Genomic DNA, 24,318 nt, shown 5'->3' with positions numbered 1-24,318 from the left:
TCTGCATTCCGTGCTATCACCCATTCGGTTCAGAGAAGTTGTATTTCTATAATGTTGTGGTTCAACCTGCGATCATACTTTCCAGTTCTATAAAATTCATAACCCTTTTCAATGATACATTCTACTTGAGCACTTATGCTTGATGAATGCTATAACTCCAAGTAGTTCTTTGATCATTGTACGGTAAATAAGAAAGACAAAAATACTATTATGACTCAAATTCTTATTTATTGAATATTACTGCTTCGTTTATCATATTCATATTACGTAAATAAATACAATAACTTATTTATTGTAAAGAAACTACATTTACCAGGCATAGATTGATACTTCCCATGAATATTATTAGAAGAGTATTTTCACTCAGTTTGACTCAATTGTGAGAGTTCAGGTATAAGGTCATTGATAAATTCTTGTCTGTTTTGGACGTGATTATTTTACTATTTATAACCAGAAATGATGACCACTGGAATTGGCGAAATAAATATTAAATCTTACTATTTGGTAAGTTTTACTAAGATTCACGAAATTTAGTTAATTATTTCCACTATGAGAAAGACAAAAAAGAAGTGGTACTAACCAAACACATAAACAAACATACCCTAAATCCAGAAACTGTTAGAGCTGAGAGCGATGGTGTCATTTTTGTAATGTTGATTATAAAACCAAGTAAGCCTAGTACCTCCTTATTGTTTAAATCTTTGGGCCAGTCTACCAGTATTATTATTTTACTAAGGTCTGTACGTTGTCACTATTATATGTTCAAGAAACTCTTACTGTGTCCACATCCACACAAAGGACATTCCTCCAACTCCAATTTCATATCTACGCCACATACGAGAAATAATATGCCTAGGTTTTCAACTATGGCTTGAAACGTGTGACCAGACATTAATGAGAATGTCATCAATAAAAGTAAGACACTGTTCACACTGCAAAACACGCAACGCGAATTTAATCAGCTCCTCAGAAATATTTGATACATTACAGAGGCCGAATGGTAAGGTATGAAATTCAAACAAGCCTTCTTGAGTGCTGAAAGCAGTCTTTCCTGTTATGTCTATGACTAAACTCTACACATTTAAAACATATTTCTCTTATTTTTTCTTTATGATAGCCATGAAGTCAGAAAAGAATGACTATCACAATGAATCAGTGAATGTAGTGTCATCTATCGTGACCTATCTTAACATGATAAACTCAGGTATTGTAGCTCCGTTGGGGCTACTGCTGTTGGTTTCTTTTTCTCTGGTAAACTTAGTCAATATTATCACCACAAACTCTTTTGTCACCAGCACAATTTAATTCAAGTGTGTGATATCTGTGATGCCCAAATAATAGTGCATAGACTTGTCAAACATTACATCAATCAACTTACAAACCAGAATATCTTTTTGGTAAGCTATTGATATGCTAAAATATACTTTATAATGAAAGCCTCCCAGTGTGCACAGCTATGTTTTCGAACATACTATATTTATGAGCCTTAAGTTTTAGTCAGTAGATGGTTCTGTTCTATACTGGTTCGATGCACTACTATAACTCTGTGTTAATGGCTTTTCAAATACATAATTGGTCAAGTTCAAGGTACTCCATAACATTTCATTCAGACTCATTTAAACATAGCATCAAACACAACAGCAGTTGTTACTGACGCCAGGAATTCGAAGCAGTTTCCTGAAATGAAATCACTTCTCCCTTTCCAAGCTGCTGGAATAACATTTATATTCCATAGTCTTTGCGTTCTAACAACTAAAATGAAGAAATTCACAAAACTGAATTCAGTACTTACATCATTTTTGTGGTTGTGAAATATTGGTTTGAAAAAAAAATACAATTAATATAATTACTTTGTTCTTAGACCTTCTACTTTTTCTAGGTTCTCTATTATAGAGTTTCGTTTTACACACAGCGGTAAGTCTACGGATTTACAACGCTAAAATCAGGGGTTCAATTCCCTTCGGTGAACTCAGCAGATAGCCCAATGTGGCTTTGCTATACGAAAACACACACAAACACACGTTTTACACAATCCGTCAATCATAATTTGCCCATTTTTAATAAGTTTTAATAGTTTAGTATGAAAGCTTCCATTTATATAATCTTGAGTTAGGTAAAAGCAAGTAAAAATCAATGTTATTTTATCACCATAGCTATGTCGGTCAAAACTACTCAAAACGTTTTTTTTATTGTTTGTCATAATATTTTGTTTTTTCGTGCGTACCATAAACACCTACGCATCACTTGCATACATGTAGAGTATGCACTACATTATGCAATACATATCGCTATAAATAAATTTAGGTTATATTTCCCAGCTTCCCAGCTAGTCAGTAGTGAGTTTACAGGCTTTTGATAAAAACTGAGGTTCAATACCCACAATGGACACAGTGTAGATAGCCTATTACGTAGCTTTGGGCTAAAACAAACAAAACAGAGATGACATAAAGTCAACTTTTTGACATTTAATAAGCCCGACTTATTAATTATCAAAAACCATTTACAATTTACAACTTATGTGTTTTGGATTTAAAACTTCACTGACATCTAATTATATGACTGTGTTTGTCATTAAACACAGAAATTTGTCGTATATTTCACACATTTGTATACTGTTGTTGCTTCTAAACTGTTTTAAGAATATACATTATTGATTTTTGCACACAGTCTTACATTTTTGATTGCTCATGTGAAAAATTTAAGTATGTGTTTGTATAGCTTCATAACATACGTATCTCTCTTATGATAAAGATCGAAATGAATGTTTACGTATTTAAAGGGTGTTGTTGCAAATGTATAACATAAATTATGTCATCTATAGTATAAGCCTGTAAAGTATTGATTGATTAGTATTGTCTTACAGGCAAATGTTATCAATGCTATTCGCAATAATATGTTACAAAGTGAACCAACATACGAAGGCATGTTCACAAGTTTTCCCTAGTTGAAGTTAGTTGAGGATTACGAAAGTCATCTTAACTGAATACAGACAGGTACTGAGGGAACTTCTGGCGTGTTCTTGAGACCAAACGGCTAATTGGATTGGACAACAATAACATATTATCACATAGATATAAAAGACGCACATCCAATAAACAGTTCCCACACAGGCTTTCTTGGAGTACTAGGATTATTAGTTTTTACTTAAATTGGGTGGATTGTGAAGGATAAAGTAACACAACCCTCAGAGACTGCGTGGTCATCTTCAGTAGAAGTTATCAAAAAGGAGAAAACATTATGGAGCTATATGAACTTCAGGCGAGTGAACGTAGTAGTGTTTCACTTTGACGTCACTGCACATAAATGTATTGTAAGGCAACCATTATATCAACACTATACATGGTTTCTGAGAACGGACAACTGAAACAAAATGATGAAACTAGAGCTAAGACAAAATTTCCTGATATTTACAGATAAAGTGAAAATTTCAATGGATCTTATAAATGGTCCTCCACCTAATGCAGAAGTACTACAATGTTAACAGGAATATTGTTATGGCTGCATTCTACAACAGGCCAATGAAACTCTGACTTTCTGACATAATGGGAAATATCTGGAAGCAATACTTTAGTTTGATATTTCATATTAATTGCTCTATCTGGCTAATTGAATTGCAACGGATTTTTTGTGGCACAGTTTTTGTGAAACTCGTTAAATACAAAGCTGCGACAGCTCTGATTGTGAAATGAAAGTTACAATTTAACTTAGCTGTTAATAATGCCTTGAAATTGTGACAAATGACCTGAAAGAATTTGGCAACCCTGTTTTATCACGTAAGTTTTACAGTGAATTGTAATATATATTTGCCTATATAAACTTCCTAGGCAAACTTGCGATCTTTTGTGTAAGATGAACGTGAATCTGTGTTGTGCTTTTCAGCAAAATCAAATATGATAGTCTGGTTGGTACATACCAATCATCCTAACGTGCAGTCAGAGATTTGTATTCTAATACAACAAGAGAAATTAATATATACATCAAAATCAAGAAGTTTTACCTGGGAAAGCAAACAAGTGGAGTGTACACAAGTTGCTTCTACGACGTATCTGTTCAACCATCGCATAACTCAAGCAAACCAGGAATGAAATGGGTATTTATGCTATTCTGCATGAAGACATACCAATCAAGCCTTGGCCCGGGATGGCCAGGTAGTTAAGACACTCGACTCGTAATCCGAGGGTCGCGGGTTCGAATCCACATCGCACCAAACATGCTCACCCTTTCAGTCGTGGAGGCGTTATGATGTGACAGTTAATCCCACTATCCGTTGGTAAAAGAGTAGCCCAAGAGCTGGCGGTGGGTGGTAATGATTAGCTGCCTTCCCTCTACTCTTACACTGCTAAATTAGGGACGGCTAGCGCAGATAGCCCTCGAGTAGCTTTATGCGAAATTCAAACAAACAAACCAATCAAGTCACCAGACAAAGCACCTATGACTTTCTGCGTAATCATACGGTTAGAATGGACACTGGGAAACCATACTTATTACACAGTTTATGGCTTGTGGAAAACCAGTAGGTAAGAAGGGTGTTGTTTAGACATGGCATCCCTACGACACGGCATTTAGCAACAGAAACTATGCTCTATGGCTATTTTAAAAATACATAATTGTCAGATAGAAAATGTCAAGATGTGGCAACATGCACCGAAATAACCATAATCATGAGCCAAATTTAAACACTCATAAGGCTTTATCATAGAAAAAGGGAGCAAAAACCCAAGTATCTAGTACAGAAGATACCTTATGTACCAGGATTCTGACGATAAAGGAAGTGAAGTTTCTGGTATTCTAAATAATTATGGTGATCTAGTAAACTCTATTTCACCACTTTACATTGATGTGAGAATTGTTCAAGTGCCTCGTAACAGGATAAAACCGAGCAGAATTATTTTATATTCAAATTTTGTAAAATTATGCTGGTCATACTGGGCTATAAAAATGTTGGATGTTCTTCTTATTAACAAAAATAAGGTCTGATTAGTGTTTTATGTAGAGAGATTATTATCTTAGTTGACTTGTAACCAGTAAATTTTCAAATACACACCGAGCACTACTTCGATGGCTTGAGTGGTTTATCTATTTTTATACGAAGAACCTCACCTTCAGTCAAGTGATTGAGGGGGTTCCCAACTATATTAGACATATAATTCAAATTATGATATCCAAGTGTATGACGTTGTACTTACTATAATTAAAGGAAATTTTCCAAATATTTTGTTCCTACTTACCAATTGTCGAACTTTTCAATAGTACCTCAAAGTATTTAATACAGCTAGAAATGCCCCGAAATTTAATGTAACCAATATACTTTACTAATTATTCTCTTATCAAAATTAATAATGTAAATGACAAAAAGCAAAGGCCCCACCATTGACTCCTAAGGCACTCCACAAGTAAAAAGAGTGTGATTTGATTGCATTCCATTAATAATAACATTTTGTTTTATCTCATCCAGTCAACCTTTAATCCAATTAACCTTTTCCAATCCATAGCTATGTATTTATCTGCAGTTAAACACAAAGCTACACGGATATCGAAAAAAAGATTTGTAGCACTGTAAGTCCACAGACATACAGCTGTACCACTGAGGGTCCTAACAATTTTTTTGAAAAGCTAGAATATCAAGTCTACACTTCTCTTCCCCTGTCAAACGACAAGTAAAATTCGAGTTAAAAAGTAAACAAGGCCAGATTTTCGTTTAGTAATTCCACGTTACTAAATATATAATTCCTATATACTACTTAATGATCATGTAAAGTTTCTGGTTATTAGTTTTTCCATCACTTTGCTACTACAAAAGTAATAATAAATGGTCAAAACTTTTTAGTGCAACGCCTATCTACATCTTTGAAAACAGGAGTAACATTAGAAACTCTCCAATCTTTAAGCACTTGTGCACTGTCTATTGACTCAGGAAAAAAAATGAATGTCACATACATATAAACTTCGACTTCCTTCAACAACCTGGAGAAAACTTTGGTTCTGGTGCATATCTGTTTTTAATCTCTTACAATTATAAGATGTTTATTTCCATATAATTTAATTAACTTGTAAAAAGTTAGTATTTATGAAATCGTTTGCTTTTTTATACTGTAGATTGTATTTTTTGTTTATTTGTAACTGAGCACAAAGCTACACAATGGGCTATCAGTGTTCTGTCCACCACGGGTATCAAAACCTGTTTTCTAACGTTGTAACCCCACACATATACCGATATGCCACTGAGGGACTGTAGGTTGTAAACAAATTTGGTATTGTGTCAGATAGGACGTAGTAAAAATTGTGATTATTTTAAAACGAAAAACATCTTTTAACATTATAAAGGCGTGAAAAAGTGACTTTTGTTATTTATTGTGAACTTCTAATTAATTAAACTACTACAGTTTGATTATTTATATCACTAATAATGTTTCAAGTTCATATTTGTCAGCATAAATTTTATCAAAAACCGTATGAAAGTTCCTTATATGGGGCCTGGCATGGCCTTGCGCGTAAGGCGTGCGACTCGTAATCCGAGGGTCGCGGGTTCGCGCCCGCATCGCGCCAAACATGCTCGCCCTCCCAGCCGTGGGGGCGTTATAATGTTACGATCAATCCCACTATTCGTTGGTAAAAGAGTAGCCCAAGAGTTGGCGGTGGGTGGTGATGACTAGCTGCCTTCCCTCTAGTCTTACACTACTAAATTAGGGACGGCTAGCACAGATAGCCCTCGAGTAGCTTTGTGCGAAATTCCAAAACAAACAAACAAGTTCCTTATATAAATTATAAAACGTGATTCGATTAGTGCAAAACGAAAAGAACTGGTTTTCTTTTTCTTCTTGTATCCTATTTTTGAAATAAAGTCTTAGCACTTTAAAATATATCTATTATCAACTAATTATGTATTATTACGATTTACTCACTCAAAAACAAGATAAAACGTTCCTGCTTCATGAAGAATTTACTAAAAAGTGGCACGAGACTAACTTATTTTGAAAAGTGTTCTAATGTGGCAAGCCTCCTTGAAAATCGTAGGGGGTACGATTTGCATGAGCAATAAAAAATACATATATGTACATACGCTTATAAAATGGCTTTATAGAGAAAGACTTAAATTCTCTCTGCTGCCATAAAACTAAAAGAATGCCCGCTGAATTATCCGCCATCTTGAATTTCTTGTGTACAATGTCGCTACTTGGTATATTATGTCAGTGCCGAATATGAAGTTGCCTGGGTCAAGTTCTGTATGATACTATAAACTAAGATAACAAAAACGGTTGTAAGTTTCACTATGTCGAATTGGTGTGTTGAAGTTAGCTGTGGCTATAACTTAATGAAGAGAAAATTTAAAGGTATCGTGTACCAAGTAACTATTGATTAGGTGGCAGACACCGCTTGTCAACAAACGCTGGGCTCGTAGCGCGCGCGCATCTGTGTTGTTTAAGGTGTACGTGAGACAAACTGCAACTGTGGCAGATATTTGCTCCGAATCCCATATTTTTGGCGTGCTGTGATATCTAACAAGTTAATGACCGCATGGTTACCGTTCGTTAAATCAAGTCGTCGTTTAAAGTGTTGTGAAAAAAGCCACTAATGGAAAGGTTGCATAGAGAACCTTCGACATACATTTACACAAGGGAATACAATGCTTTCATAAACGGACTAAAGCAGTTCCATCAAAATGCAGGGTAAATAAGTTTGACGTAAAAATATGTATAATTTGTAAGAATTTATTTAAACTGTTTATGACATACCAGTATCGTTAACGTTCCGTGGTTTCTTCATTTAAATTCAACTTCTCTTTCAGGACAAAGTTTCGTCATGTACCACAGATAAATGGCAAAGAAATTAATCTGTATTCTCTCTACAAACATGTAACTGCCTTAGGTGGCTGGCAAAAGGTAAGCTAAGTTCAACATTGTTTGATAATATTATTAATCAAATTATTATGATAATCACAATATATGTAATTCAATTTGTTTTACAATGCAGAGTTAGGTATAATGTAAAATATATTAATGTAGATGTTAATATCTAGGTTTGAAACTTATTAAAACTCAAACTCAAAGGTTTTTCACTGCATGTATAGCTTTTTTAATAATTACATTTATAGTAATAAGTACTTGTAAGTTGAAAATTATATGATATCAATTAAATGTCCAAATTCAAACTTTACAAGTTATGGATAACGTTTGGACTTAAATACACAAAAGCAAAAGTAACTGAAGATAACGAAAAATGTGATTAAATATTTAGGAAATTTTACCCATTTTTTAACCATTCCTTTTTCTTTATAAACAAGACAAAAGAAATGTGCTAACATAAAAAATTGCCACACTTAATGTTCAACATTAGAGGGTTGACAGATATATATTATATGGCTACCTTCAGCATTTTAAAAATTTATTTCTAATTATCTATACATCATCAACTTGTTTGTCGGTTCTTTACCTTGGCCCAAACAACAAAATATCATAAAAAAAAGACAGTTAGTCTCTTTAATAACTTGTTTTTTATATATGTTACTTAGAAAATAAGTAATTTCAATCAACTGTTTTTGATCAGTTTTTTTACATTGACTGTTGTAACAAAGGAAATCATAAAATTATTCAATATATGCAATATGTGGGTCCATCAGTAATGAACAATATATATATATATATATATAAACAAGTCAATAACTTAAGGATTAAACTTCATTTTTAGTAACTTATAACAAAGTTTGACTGGCAGTAGTATTTTTTAATTCTTCTCATGTTCATGATACAAAAATAAAATAATCATAATTGGAACTGGAGTATTCACCTAAGTTAAATTATTTTTAGATTATCTCCAGAGCCTCTTCTTGTATATTTCAATATTTTTAAAGCAAGTGTGATACTAGTAGCAGCACTATCTAGCAAGTTTGGATCTTAAAGGAATCAAAATTACATTCAGTGTAATAAATGATGAATCATTACCAGTGTTCTGTTTAAGTTTACAATAATTTTTCTTGCTTTTAATTAAATAAGCTCTCAAATACTTTTCCTGGAATATTTGTTGTTTTAATGTGACTCCTAAACTTTCAGTGAACTCTTAGCTTTTGTCAGTGATCATAAACAAATCATCTTTATCCATAAAACAAAAAGTTCTTAGAACTGGAAATATTTCCTTTTTTTTTTTTAACTAATCTCTTAGACTGTCCAGGCTGTTCAGAATAAAAGAAATATTCTAACCCTCATCATTCCTTCTTCAAAATCTTAGCTTTAGCAGATTATTTTAAAGATATTACATTCCAAAAAAAACTAAAAAACAAGCCAAAGCAATGGTGTAAATAATAACAAGAATGGCCACAAACCAAACTCCAGAGTGATCATATTCTTGTGAGCAGAAGAATAGTTATTTATCACCCACTTGCATGATGATGAGAAACCCACTTAAAGTGAAAATGTATCTCAGGAAGGCTGGTATGGCATTAATGCTTTTATCAAAATAAAGCAGAGAATGATGTTTCAGCCTTCTTAAGTTTTAACCAGAGGATGACCTAAGAAATTAGAAATTTTGTTCTCTGCTTTATTTCAGTAAAAGTGTTAATACCCATACCAGCCATTCTGAGGTACCTTATATCACCCACTTTAATTTCTATATCAAGTAGTTTTCACTACAAAACTTTTTACTTTTCTAATGAATCTAGACTTTATGGAAGACTCTTTTAAAATGGAAAAAAGAACAAAAAATTAGCTGAGTTACCTTTAAAATAAAATTTAAAAATATTATGTGACAATAATGAGCTTGCAATTTATCAGGTTTCCCTCAAACTTTATTTTTAAAAATAAATCACTCTGAGAACCTCTGTCACTAGGAATTTTCTAATGTCTATTAACTTTGGAAATATAAGGTTTAAAATTTCCAGTATGTGTTTCTAACCATTTTAAAAATGTAAATTTCCTTCAGGACAAGGAACTTTACTGTCAAGAAACATCTTAAGTTTTTCATAACATTTTGTTTACAGCAAAAAAGATAACCTCTTTTAAAGGAAAATTCCTTCTCACTTAAGTGGACCAACTTAAGTCTCTTTTTCTACATTTTTAGCAATAAAATCTTGTAAAAGTGTTCATTGAGACTTAAGTCATGTTTTCTTTCTGAAATAAAATTCTTAATGGATCATCTTAAACTAGTGTAATCATGACTTTCTTTTAGAAACCTGTGATAAAGTATGAGAGGAAGTCATACCTTTGCTGAAATGTATATTTTGAATAGTCAGTCTGAGATGTGGTCTGTTTTGTTTCTCCTGTATAAACAAATTAATGTTACTTTGCTATATGGCATAATTTTAGTGAACCCAAATATGTTAAACTCGCTTATCTTAAATGAAAAGCTGTTTTACTTGTGTTTTTATTATCTTTTCAAAACAATTTCATAATAAACTGTTTAGGAATGAGTAGTTTAAATAACTCATAGTTATATTTTAAAATAAATCTAAAATTCTGTGAGTCAAAAAATCTTAATTGTTCAACTTTTTTGTAAGAAGAATACTCAAAATTTAAACATAATATAGAATCACACAAAAAAACAGTAACATAATATGTAAAATATTCTTAACACATTACGAATGTTATAAGTTGACTAATAACAAAATGTAACTATGCCTTACCTACATATACATGTGCAGTGATAGTAACAAGGTTATAATTTATTTTCAGGGTAGTAGTTATTTGCATTTTGTGTTTGTAGTTATCTTGGAATGAATCTTATTACATAGGCAATTTAACTTGACTGTTGTTAAACTTCTGGCAATGAGCAACTGTGTCAGTAAATGTTTTTTTTGGAATAACTCAACCTGTTTAACATGTTTTTAATTTTAGAAATACAGTTCTATGACTTTTTAAGTTTATTCAGAAGAGTTAATTAACTAGCATGTTATTCCAAAATATATAAAAAGTATCTTAACTTTTAACTCCAGGAATTTTAAAAATAAATTTAGGGTAAGTTTGCTCTAGATAGTTCTAAATTAACATCTCCTAAGATTTATACTACTTAAAATTTATAACCAAGATAACTTTGGTAATATACCAAATAAATATGTTTTTAGTTGATAGATATACTGTTATGCCCATTGTTGTAGATGTATAATACAAGACCAATGAACAATATTCTTCTGACTGAGACATGCTTGTTGAAAATTCTGTGTATACTTTTAGTGAGCCAAAAGCATGATAATGTTGCTTGTGCAGTAACTACATGCAACTGCACTAGCAACATTATCATGCTAACCATTCCTCATGTTTTTAACTCTTACAGAAGAAAAATAATCTGTAAAAAAACATGAGATTAGGGACTGGATATGTCAGCCACTTGTTAATACTTTTTCATAAGTCTTGGAATAGTTAACAGGTGACAGAGAATTTGGAAGTTTGCTATTATTTATCTTATTTTGAAGGGAGGTAGTAAAGATTGTTCAGGTAATGATAGGACTAATAATACCACATCATTGGTGGACGGTATTTTGGACACTTGATAAAAGATACCTTAGAAAGTCATTTAACAAAGTTTAATATGACAGTTTTAATTTTTTAACATTGTAGTTGGCCTTTGGAATGGGTTGTCTTTAGTAGTGATGACTGCAGTGCACTTTAGCACAGTAGGCTTGATTAATTTAAATGATCAGGGCTAGATTTGTGTTTTTCTTTTTAGTTTGGATAGAACAACTTTGATAGGTAAACAGGTCTTTTGTTGTTCCTTGGCTCTCAATTAGTTGTATATTAAAATAGAACATGTGGTTGTCTGAGGTCATTATAACCCCAATTTATTTAAATTATTTGAAAACTTGTATGTTTTTTTTCTTTTTTTTTCTATTATCAAATCTTATTTGTAAGACAAATAGAATAACACAAGTCTTAGCTTATGGCTTATGACATTTAAACATATTGTAATAGTGGAAAGTTCTTTTTTAGCCATCTGTATAAAATAAAAGCCAAAGTAGCAATATGAAGATCTATAAGAAGTAATTTATGTTTCATCTAAAAGAAATGATTAAACAGAAAAATGTCAAAAAAGAATAGAGAGAGAATAAAAAGACATCTTTTAGTCACAAACAAAAAAAATGCAAGATCAAGTAAATCAAAATCATAGGAAAATAAACTGACCTTGTAAAAAATTATAAGTAGTCACATGGGGTAAATATGGCCTCTGTCTAAAACTTTGCAAAACACTGATGAAAACTGAACATGAACAGATGCAGTTAATGAAGCTGCTGTGGACAGAATTAAACCTTTCATGATGGGTCATGGGTCAAAGGTCATGTTATCACATTTGTTGACTTGCATTAAAATTTTATTGAACTACTATTTTATGAATTTATGTCAATAAGTTTGGAGTCGTATTGTATGTTAATATTCAAACTTTAATATTATGTATGAGTTTATTTCTTAATTTAAAATTAAGCATTAAAAGAACACATCTAAGTATAGATTTTAGTGAGTCACATGGTATGTTGAATGCAGCACTGTTTAAAATTATATGTTTATGATATCAAAATACTAAATCTATAGTTTTATACAAATTAGGAACTCAGATTACTAATATTGACAACTTAGAACCCCACATCGTTTTATTTTGATAAGATATGGCTTGTGTACTGAATCAAACACAGTGGCCCTGTTCTACTCTTTCTATGTTTTAAAACTGTCCACTATATACTTTTGCTACAGTATATGACATGCAAATAACCAATCAAGAGCTTAAAATGTCTCTAGAGTGATTTACTCAGTTATTTTAATATTTAAAAATGCTTGTGTTCAAGGAAGTAGGTTGTGTCTTTAATCTGCTTGAAGTTTCGTATTTTTTAAAATCCAAATACATCTTAGTTACTAAGCTTAATAAATTATAGTGGAATTCTGTGGTATCAGTGTAGTTATTTATGATTTTTTTTGGTTATTCAACTGTCTCTGTGTGTGTGTGTGTATACACTATACGTGTAAAACTTTAAAAAAAATTTTTTATATCTTCCCACATACAAAATTTTAAAAGGCTTAGTAACCTATGTCTAGCAATAACTGAGTACAAAGGTCATAGCAAGAAAAGATAATTGTTTGCTTTACTTTTTAATCTGTTCTGTATTTTAAGAAAAATAAGTATAATTCTGAGAAGAAACCTGTCTTGACTCAGGCTTGAACCCAGGACTCCATCTTACAATAATACTCTGAAATCAGTGTGCTGTTACCAACTGAGCCACCAGGACTAAGTCCAGACACCTCTTCATTCTAGTAAATTGTTACGACACGTAGCTTTAATGATTTAAACCAGGGTTCGTATCCCACTCTTTCCAACATAATGATATTATTTGTGCAGTAAAAGGGCCACTAAAACCTCCTATAAGACTATGAAAATTTTTGTCTTAAACTAAATATTGCTGTAAACAGATTAAACAACTCTACTTGCTTTTTTTTTATGTTAATTATACATTCAGGATGGCCTCTAGGTATTACTGACAATCACATCTTAAGTATTTATTCATAAAAATAACACTCCTTTAACAAATTAATTAATTAGTCTATTCAAATTCTCATACTATAAGTGTATAACTTTGTGCTTCTCAATATTAAAATTCATTTTTGGATGATTTTAGCTATTCAATAAGACCATCAAAGTTGCTTTGGATGAAAGAACGTTTTTGCAGGGCATCATACTTATTCAATATTTTAGTAAAATATTCATATCATAAGTGACTAAGATTAAATCTAGTTATTGTGTACATTTTGATGAATGAAGTATGTAACTGAACATATTAAAATTGTTTTCTAACAAATCTTTTGCAGGTCAATGACAATCGCAAGTGGGAAGAAGTTCTTGAAACCTTAAACATAGCAAAAAACTGTGTTAATGCTGATGTGGCCCTGAAACAGATTTATATTAGGTAACCATAGGTTTTGTACTTCATGTATTTATACAACAGTATTTAACATGTATAGACTTAAAGCATGAATAATCATACATTTTAGTATCATTTTGTTTTGTTCAATATAAATAGAGATGTCTAAATATAAGGTTACATTAATACTTCCCTCCGAGAGTGATCTTACTTTATACCACAAAAAGTACTCCCTGTTATCAACTTGGTGTTAGATATTAAACTTTGACATATTTTAACCACTAGTTTGACCTTGTAATATTGAATGAATATTTAAATAATTGATTAAATAGTAGTATGTACTAGAATGTGGTGAGCTAATAAACATATATTTCTGTTTTATGGCTACCTGCATTTCTGGCTTATAGTAAATTATTGGATGGCAACACAAAGTTTTATTCTTATCTTGTGAAAAACTTGCTTTTTAATCTCTAGTGACCTGTTCTACAGAGAACTTTTGTTCTAATATTTTCTTTTGATGGTAGTGACCATCACATGTCAAAGGTCAGTCTTTGTGAATTTCTCAAAGCAATTTGAATTATGTTGAAATATTTCTTTATCTGGATTTTATTTTTGTGCATGAAACACACATTTATATTACTTATATGCTCTTATAAGTTATTTTAGGTTTTATTTCAAGGAAATCTTTGGTATACATGGCCATATCATTATCATCAACATTTAAAACTGATTTTTTTACTTTTCTGAAGATATCATTCTATATTTATGCTCTTATTATTGTGTATTGTGCTTCATATATTGGTCTGTGGTTCACCAAATTTTCATCTTTTTCAAAGGCATATAATGTCTGTTTTCTTGGGCTACAATGAGGACTTTTGGTTTATAATATGAGTACTTACTTTCACTGATTCCTATTTTATCTTTCACTGTTACAAATCACTCGGTATAAGATATTAGCCTTAAAGGTTTGATCCAGTAATCCTTCTATGTACACTGTCATTAACTGAATGTATTTAGATATATTCAGCTTTTGTGAAGTGGATATTGTGTCAGTCAGTCCCATACCCTCACCAGAGCAGTTTGACTTCAGAGGGAATTCCTAGGTTCATTACTAGGAGTCTTGTTTTATCTTAGTGAATTGCTTTAATATAAATTGAGTTTGTTGCTAAGACATAATGAAATCATTTGTATGTTTTTGTCCACCACAGCACCTATGAAAAATATTTATGATTATCATACACTTATATTTTCAAAGGCTGAATGAGTGTTTTGCTTTCCTATTTGAGAACAAAGAACTAGATCTTCATGAACCTTATTATGGCAAAAAATTGATGAAAGTGACATTTAACTTGCTCTTTATTAACCTCAGTGAGTAAGAGCATGTGAGTGGTACCTTCACATCTTGATTAATAGTTAGCATAACAGACATGTGAGCATGTTAATGTGATCACTATAATAAATCAAAATGTCGAACTAACTGTCCTTTGATGTTTCAACTAATGTTTTAAGGCCCATATAGTTAACTGCCATTATGACTGATACAGTATCCTCCACTCAAGCAAGGCTTATATTCAACCCTTAAAACACAGCTCAGCTATCTTAGACTTACACTCCATAACTTAAGGAAACAGCAGGAAGTGTGCAATATGATATATTGAGGTAGTTGATGCCAGGCCAACAAACTCCAACACAGTTACAAACCTATAATACACTAAGTGAAATATGTAAGCAAATAGTTTCATTCATCATCTACTCATCTCAGATGACCCCCTTTTGAACATGGTTCATCATGAACAAGATGCCCTTATAATGTATAATAAACTATGTTGATGAAGTTTGGATGCAGGACTCTAAGCTCATATCTTTCCTCTAAAGCCAATACTCTATTGACTGAGCAACCAGAATTTGCATATAGAGCATTCAAGTCTCCCATCATGGCTTTTATAATACTCTTTAGCAACTTCACTGATTTAGAGTCATTGAGTGGTGTTCTCACATCCTGTATATTGATTGCTGAAGAGAATCATAAGGCATATGCAATTAGAATAGTTATGCAATTTGTGTTCTGTTTGATGATCAACTAAGTTCACTAGATAAAGCCTTTGCCACTCTAGAAATCCACTTTTTCTTAAGATAAGTAAAAATATATGAGCAGGTACACTTTTATTATCTGACTTTGTTATTTCAAGAGCCTTCCTGTTGTATACCAGACTTATTTTTGTAATGTTAATATGTAAATCATCATTTAGAAGAAAATGATGAGAGGTAATAAAAATACACTGGCATGGTCCACATATGTGCTTCCCAGCTGAACAAGATTTTTCACTGAGATGCATGTAGTTGCATGATGATATAAGATTGTAGATCAACCTGATATGGTGCATTTAAAATAGTTTTTCTCTGTCATAGAGTTACTCATAATTATGAAAGTTAAACTGATAAGACAGTTGTTTTCTCCCAATGGCACAGTGGTTTGTCTGTGGACTTGTACTGCTAGAAATCAAGTTTCAATGTCCATGATTTGCAGAGCACAGACAGCTCTTTGTGTAGCTTTGGGCTTAATAACAAACAAACTGGACAATTGCCTATGCTACCTGAGCATGTGTGGTCTTACTAAAGTACGAACATAGTTTCAGGTACCTTTCAGTTCCCCTTAGTACTTCCTTCAGAAAGCACTATCCCACATAGAAAAGGGCACATCTTGGGTCATCTAAAGCCTGGCTGCCAAGTTTGATCCTGTTATCTTCAAAGCAGCCATAGGAGTTTGCAGACAAATTCAAAACATAAATGAATAAAAGATGCTTCCCCCCCCTTTTTTTTTTCCATTCTTAAGAAGTGCTCCATAAATGTCAGTTTAAAAGTAATTTACAAGTACACTGGTATGTTAGTTGAACTTTGCTATGATTGAAGATAATAAAAGTTTTTGAGCCATGTATACAGATAGCTTCAGTATTTCTAGCAATGTTTATTATATTTAATGTATTATTCCTTTTTTTTTTAACTTTTCATGTAGTCATAATAATATTTAGAAAGATTAATTACAGAGATAAATATACATTTTCAAGACTGTTAGCACAACTTATGCAGCTATATTAGTCTGTTTATCAAATTGAATGTATTTATTTTGAATTTAGGGAAAAGGAGGTCATTAGTTAATCCAAAAAACTTTATATCTTCTATTCAAGATTCTAACAGTCTTTTACTTAAACAAACAAATCTAAGAGAATGGTTCATTCGTTTCATGGTTCTGTAAACAGTCATGACTGGGTGACAAAGTGTGTCACACTCAAACAGTAAAGATTAACAATTGGCCTGATGCTGTCATCAGCTAGAGATGCTATGTGTTAAGATTAATGATAATGAGTTGTTGTTCATATGACATCTAAAGTAAGGAATAAAATTTGCTTATGTATGGACATTGTAAATATAGAACACACAAGATCAGCAACTTCAAAGCATACAGTACTTGTTTGTGCTTGTATACATAATTTCAAAACAGTAGTAGGTGGACAGTGTTTGCCCTTGAGTCTAACTAACACTGGTTTAACAGTAATTTGTATTAATAGCTCACCAATACTACAATGTGGGTAACCTATTGATTTTTTTTCCAAGTCTGAAATAAAAAATGGTGTAAACAACATACAGGTTTTACTACAAAAAGTATTATGCAGTATATTATATTACTCTTGTTATGGTTACTTCTTCACATACAAGTATATGTGTAAGGTAGTTTCTTTCAATGCTTCACCAACAAAGCAGGTTCCCTGTAGATAGTACTGATGAGTACAGTTTTTAAAGATTTTATTTCATATAATACCTTCACTTTGTGAAGAAGCAGTTGCAGTATACCCACAGAATAATAAGGCTACAAAATCTGTAACAACAGTCCAGAAAGTGTGAAGTTGTGTAAATGGTTCCAAACCCTTTTTTTATAATTCAATAGTAAATCCAGTGACAATTGGAAAATCAAGTTAAATTTATAAAATCTCATAGGATGCTAGAACATTTTTAAATGGTTATTATTGTATTTATCACTATAATATTTAAAAATATAGGTCAGTCATTCATTTCTCTACAATTTTCTATGTTTAAAATTACTGATTCTAAACTTTTATTCTAGAAATTCATATCAAAGTTTCATTGTAAACAGTTACAATTCTAGATATAACAAACAGCATAACATTCGATGAATTCACATTTAAGAAGCCTTAGTTGTCCTTACGCATAACACTTCCAAATGATATGTGTGTTGTCGAAGGTGATAAATTATTATAGTGTTTATTACTTTTGAGTCCCCAGTGAGACATAGGTAAGTTTTATAGAGTTACAAGAGTAAAATCCAGAGTTTAGTTTTCTACAATGGACACAGCAGATAGCTCAATGTGATTTTGCTCTAACACAAATAAATTACCTTTGAAAAAAGGGGCATATTTAATGATGTCACAGTCACAAATAACGTGGCTAACAAAACAAAGTTATAATTCTTTATATATATACAAAGAAGAATTAGGAGAGTGCTGCTAAACTATGGATGTATTGATACAGAGTTGTTTCAGGTTGATCCTTCAGTTTCTAAAGTTCAACCAAATAGTCTAACAGTATTTTAGTATATCAGCCTGGTGATGGTTAAGGCACACAATTAGCAATCTGCTGGTCATGAGATCGAAACCTGATGCTGAACGGGAGACATTATAAGTTAAACATCAGTCACACTATTTCTTTATGAAAGTAGCCCAAGTGGTAGTGGTGGGTACTGTCAACCAGTTGTTTTTTTAGTCTAGTTGGCAGTTCAAGATTAGAGACAGCAGCAGATAGCCTTGCTATCTTTGCCATAAAAACGGTTTTTATCAAATTTCAACCACTCCACACCCTAAAGATTTTTTTTTAACTCTAATAAATCTCCAGGTTTGAAGTAAAATAAAAAGTGTTATCAGCACATATAACTAGACATTACAAATGAATAAATAAAGAGCTTTGTAAACTATCCTTTTAATAGTTTAGAAGCAACTATTTGCCAGTAGACTTTGGTTGTTATAGTAGCTGCTTCAGTTCTGTAACGTTTTTGTTAAGCTGTCTATTACGGTTTCAGTCAATCTAACTGAATGATCTGCTGTTTGCCAGAATTTCCTGAAACCGTTTTGTATTTCAGGTAGTTTTTAATTGTATTCTAGGTAATCATTTAATCTTTCAGTTATTATTATTCTTAAAATTTTCCTACTCAGCTGGCCAGGGAGATCGGTCTGTAGCATTGCGACTTATTTGCTGGTTTCCCTTCTTTTAAAAACATGAGAATATTCGCTTGCTCTCAGGAGAGGAAGGTTAAAGAGTATCATGAGATATTCAAGTAAAAACTGAGTAATATTACTTGTATGCTATCTGCATCTGGTTCTGTGTTCTGGCGTTTTATCATTATATATACTTGTGTTACTGTTATTTCACTTGTCATGTATTCGTCTAGAGTTTTGGTGGCTGTTTCTTTTGTTGTTTCTGATTACTTTGTAGCCGGAAGAGTGGTGTAATATCTTTGTTTTGTTGAATTTTGTTGTTTACTTGGTTTTGATACTAACTATTCATACCCGGATCGTTTTGTTTAAGAAAATACTTTGTTGGTGTTCTTTAAATAGTGCAGCTTTTAGCGTGTTTAGTATATGCTGTTTTGTGAATCTTCTTAAGTTGTTCCAAAATTTTCGTGGGCTATTTTCTTCGTTTAAGATACTTCAATAAATATCCCGGTTATTCTGTTTAAGTAATTTTATTCCATTTCTAATTTTACGTAGCATATTTATCTGTAGTTTCAAAGCTATATCTTTTAGTGTTTATATATATATATATATATATATCTTCGTAGTCTGGGTATTTCTTTCATCATATTTATCATGTTTTTGTGCGGTTTCCATGTGTGTATTGTTAGACGTATGTGGGCTGTTTTTTCGCTGTTTCTATTCGTCAGTATTAAGGTCCTTTGGATGGACCTCTGAAGGTTCGATTAAATCTTGACATAACGCACCAACAACAGTTTATTTTGAATTTCGCGCGAAACTATACGAGTCCTATCTACACTAGTCGTTCTTAATTTAAAAGTCATGTACTAAAGAAAAGGCAGTTAGCTAAAACCATCCAGCACCAAATGCTTGAGCTACTCGCCAACGAATAATGGATTGACCATAACATATAACACCCTACGGCTGAAAATGAGAGCATTTTCGATAAACCTGGCCCATAGATTGAGATTTAAGAGTACTAGCCACCGGGTCATGCCAAGCCATCAACAACAGAGACGTGAATATATAAACGGGATGGGTTAACAATAATCACACTTTTGGTATATCCATAATTTTATTAACCAATCACGGTGTCCTCAGTAAATTTGAGGGTCGACGAATATTATTCTCCATAGTTTTTTTATTCCTAACTTCCTGGACCAACTTTCCTAACTGAAACCACTAATCTCCAATACATAGATTGAATCCTTTTTTAAATATGCTAAAGGATGAAGCTTATAATCTAAAACGTCGTCTTAACATCAAAATGTTGTCCACACATATTGTTTTTTTGTATGAACGCTTTCCTGTTTTTACTTACACACACAAGACCATTCAGACATCAAAGGGATTTAAAACTTGAGTATCTGATGAACTGATTTACTAGTATGCTATCAGGTTGCTAACTGGAATTCGAATCTCTCAGTTCGAAAATAAAGATATGTTTTCTCACCACGTCATTCAGTGTTGAGGTTAATAACCTCTTTTAAAGAAAATAAAGGTTATATACCTATTTCATTTTTAAATGTTTGTGCAAATATTTTTAATAAGCTGACTAAAAGTTCGAAGAAAATGTCAGTTCGTTTTAATTTCATCTAAAAAACATACACGTGCTAAGAACATCGATTAAGCGCTGAAAAAAGTTGTAAGTACTTGTGATTTATTCTCTCAACAGTTTTACAAAATTATTAACTAAAACTATAGATAGCCACTCCTGATGATATTTATTTAAATTCCTTGTGTTAAATGCACATTCACATTTAGGGTTATAAGAACTTCCAATGATGGCGCTAAAGAAGCCGCTTTTATTATTTTAGAGAACACTTGCGTGAACACAAGTTATAAATTCTGGTAAAACAAACTTGAGTCGCCATTATATATGCATCAAAATTCAAATGTACGGACTGGCTAACATTGTGCATAATATACAAAGAACATAATCCGAGTCTACCGAGTTCTGAGCTAATAACATAGTATGAAAAGGACAAAAATGAACATAATCAAGTTTTATTACATACTAAATTTCTTTAAAGAAACATGCGAGACCTGTTTTTAATAGGTTCCACAATGTAGCTTAATTACACCAAACTGACAGCTTCTAGTTAAGCGGTTATTCGAACAAACACGGCCATGAATAGTCATATATAATACCAAGTCCAGACATCCTCTACGATTTCTTTTTCTTTTGCTCACAGTTCTAAATGCATTTTATATGATATTTTGCGCTCTGTTGTGCAACTGACGAGTGCACAGGAATGCTTATTTTGTTTTATCTTGTACGGGTGTATCTTTTCTTGTCCAGATGAAATAACATTTGCAACTTATTATTTCATAGGTCAAATAGTGACAACAATATTTCGAAGCCAAAGAAGCGTCTTATAATTACAAGGTTTAGAGTTCTTAACTAAGCATTTTTGTCCCTTCTTGCTACGTTTTTATTATACGAGTTTCGATTAATCTTACGTTAAGCTTTCCTTTTTATCACGAAATAAATTCCTCATTTGTATTCTTTCTTCCGAAAGAGGCAACAGGTTCTTCATTTGACAAAAACCTACACCTTTATGTATATTTATTAGTAAGAATATTCTCCAAAGTAACAGCTAAATTTATACGATTGACTCTTAGAAATCCACAACGTAGTTTCAGTGAATGACTCTTCTACGAGGTCTGTTCAAAAAATACGCGGACTGTTTGAAATGCGCGGCTCCAGTTGGTTTCAGGGGAATCCGCTTGGTGTCGCTAGGTTCGCACAGATCAGCTGATTATGACGCATTTCCCGATTGCAGATATCTTCATTTGTGTATGAGCTACGCGGTTTTAAGTTAAGTGCGATTTTTTCGTTTGGCGGATTTCAGAATGAATGACTAAAGGAGCAACGACTTGCTGTGAAATTTTGTGTTAAACTTGGAAAATCTGCGACTGAAACTTTTGCTATGCTTAACACGGCTTACGGTGATGTTGCTATGAAGCGTACGGCATGTTTCAAGTGGCATGAACGTTTTAAGGATGGTCGACAGTCCACTGAAGATGATGAGCGTCCTGGACGTCCTTCCACGTCAACTGACGACCCACACGTCGACAAAATCAACACCCTGGTGCGGGCAAATCGACGTCTGACTGTCAGGGAGCTTGCTGAAGAGTGTGGGATATCAGTTGGATCTTGTTACGAGATTTTGACCGAAAAATTGAAAATGCACCGCGTTGCTGCGAAATTTGTGCCTCAGAACTCGTGAGTTTTTGGCCAAACACTCGATCACTGTTCTTCCCCCCCTCCCCTACTCACCTGACCTTACTCCTTGCGATTTTTTCTTGTTCTCCAAACTCAAAAGACTCTTGAAAGGAAGAAGATTTGAGACGATTCCCGAGATTAAGGCAAATGCGACGAAGGAGCTGGAGGACATTACAAAAGAAGCGTACCAGGACTGTTTCAACAAGTTGAAACACCGTTGGGATAAGTGTGTGCGTTGGGGAGGAGAGTACTTTGAAGGGGTCCCAGACCTGTAACTTCTAAATAAACTACATTTTGTTTTATGACGTCAGTCCGCGTATTTTTTGAACAGCCCTCGTATGTAATCCGAAATGTAAAAACCCATAAACATTTTGTGATTGAATTTTCTGTATAACCTCTAAGGTAAAACAACAACAACGAAAAACATAAATGACTGTACATGTTTGATTGTACAATATGAACTGAAACAAGTGCCTCTACAGTATAACCAGAAACGTGATATTTTACAAAAGTAACAAATAACCCTTGATTGCAGTGAGTGATCGTGCACGCGCACCCAAGTTTTAAACCTTGATATATGACCTCGTAAGGGAAATCTCATAATTGTTTTAATTTCACTTCATTTGCCTAAACCATTAAAATTAGAATTATACAAATACTCAAAACAGCTGATTCTATTACAAAACCTGGTAATAAATTTAACACCTGACTTTTTCCGATTGACTCATCTCTATATCACCTGATAAGTAAAATTCAACAGGTGTCTCTTGAACCTTGTATGGCTTTATACAACAAACTCCCGGAACATATTTGTAACGTTGAATCGTGTGAGTTATTCAGGATAGTCCAAAAAACAATCTAGTACTCAAACTTGGAAACCTATTGTTTAACCGTTAAAGAACTGTTCTTGTCATACAGTCACAGAAAAGTTGTTCTTTTTAAAACATTTTCTCATATTACAACATTAAACATATTAGAAGACTGTTAGTAAATAAGTTTCTAAGTCTTTGAAAGCTATTTAACATACAATTCTAAACGGATATTTGATGATACTGAAGCAGACCTTTTTATAGTAGTATGGTTTTTGTTTCAAATCCTGAAGTACGAGATGAAATTCCCAACGTGTAGTTGGTGTTTCACGAGAGAATAGAATATCATAATGTGAATGATAAAAATTATACATTTCAATGGAATAGAACTATATTAAAATCAATACGAAATTATACTATATTACGATCAGTTTTAGTTATCACATACGAGGGTTGAAGATAATGTCAGTGAATTTCTATTCTTAATTATCAGAATAACAAACACTTTTTTGTTTATGTAATTTATCCAAATTGCTGCCAGTAAAATTTCTAAACAAGGAACGCTCTTCGTTCTATTTGTAAATTATTGTCGAAACAGTCCTTGGTGGGACCTCTCATGCAATAAATTGGTACGTAATATACGTTATACTTCTGATGAATACGTAATACGTGGAGCATGAAATGAACGTACATAGTTCAACTGGAACCTATGATCAAGTAGATGTATATTAATAACCATTGTACTAAAGCCAAGAGCTTCACAGGGCTTTGACTTCTATTTATTCTATTTAATAATTTCTCTATATTCAAGGGACAATATGTAGTTTGTGTGAGGTTACAGCTAAGAACCCGGAAGCAGAATATATATATATAAAAACACTGGAAGGGTGGTAAAGTGAACAATCTAATGCATGTTGCTGTTAACTCTTTAATTTTCAATTTTAACAACTCTGGAAAATTGTTCATCATACCAAACAGAGGCGTAATTGTCCATCTTAAAATTTATTCAAATGAACTTTATGTCAAGAAACTGCACCAACGAAATATTTCATAATCAAATACACACAATTAAGTTAGGTACTAGAGAATGATTAAACCTAAAAGTCCCACTCTACCAGCAATCTAATGTTGGATGATTTTTAAAACCACTTTTTAATTCCTCACTATTCAGATGGAGTTCTATAAAATAAA

General features: G+C 32.5%; 1 protein-coding gene across 1 annotated transcript in view; it reads left to right on the top strand.

Annotated features, from left to right (window-relative positions):
* Positions 1–7,072: 7,072 nt before the first annotated feature.
* Positions 7,073–24,318, top strand: part of LOC143225610 (uncharacterized) — a 66,797-nt gene continuing 49,551 nt past the window's right edge. The window contains exons 1-3 of the mRNA XM_076455362.1: positions 7,073–7,667; positions 7,787–7,880; positions 13,776–13,873. Coding sequence (XP_076311477.1) covers positions 7,573–7,667; positions 7,787–7,880; positions 13,776–13,873 — 287 coding nt within the window. The 5' untranslated portion in view covers positions 7,073–7,572. The remainder of the gene's footprint in view (positions 7,668–7,786; positions 7,881–13,775; positions 13,874–24,318) is intronic.

The sequence above is a fragment of the Tachypleus tridentatus genome, chromosome 9 (genome assembly GCF_004210375.1).
Source record: "Tachypleus tridentatus isolate NWPU-2018 chromosome 9, ASM421037v1, whole genome shotgun sequence".
NCBI lineage: Eukaryota > Metazoa > Arthropoda > Merostomata > Xiphosura > Limulidae > Tachypleus > Tachypleus tridentatus.
The sequence above is the reverse complement of the archived record's forward strand: the minus strand, read 5'-3'. Positions and strand labels throughout refer to the sequence as shown.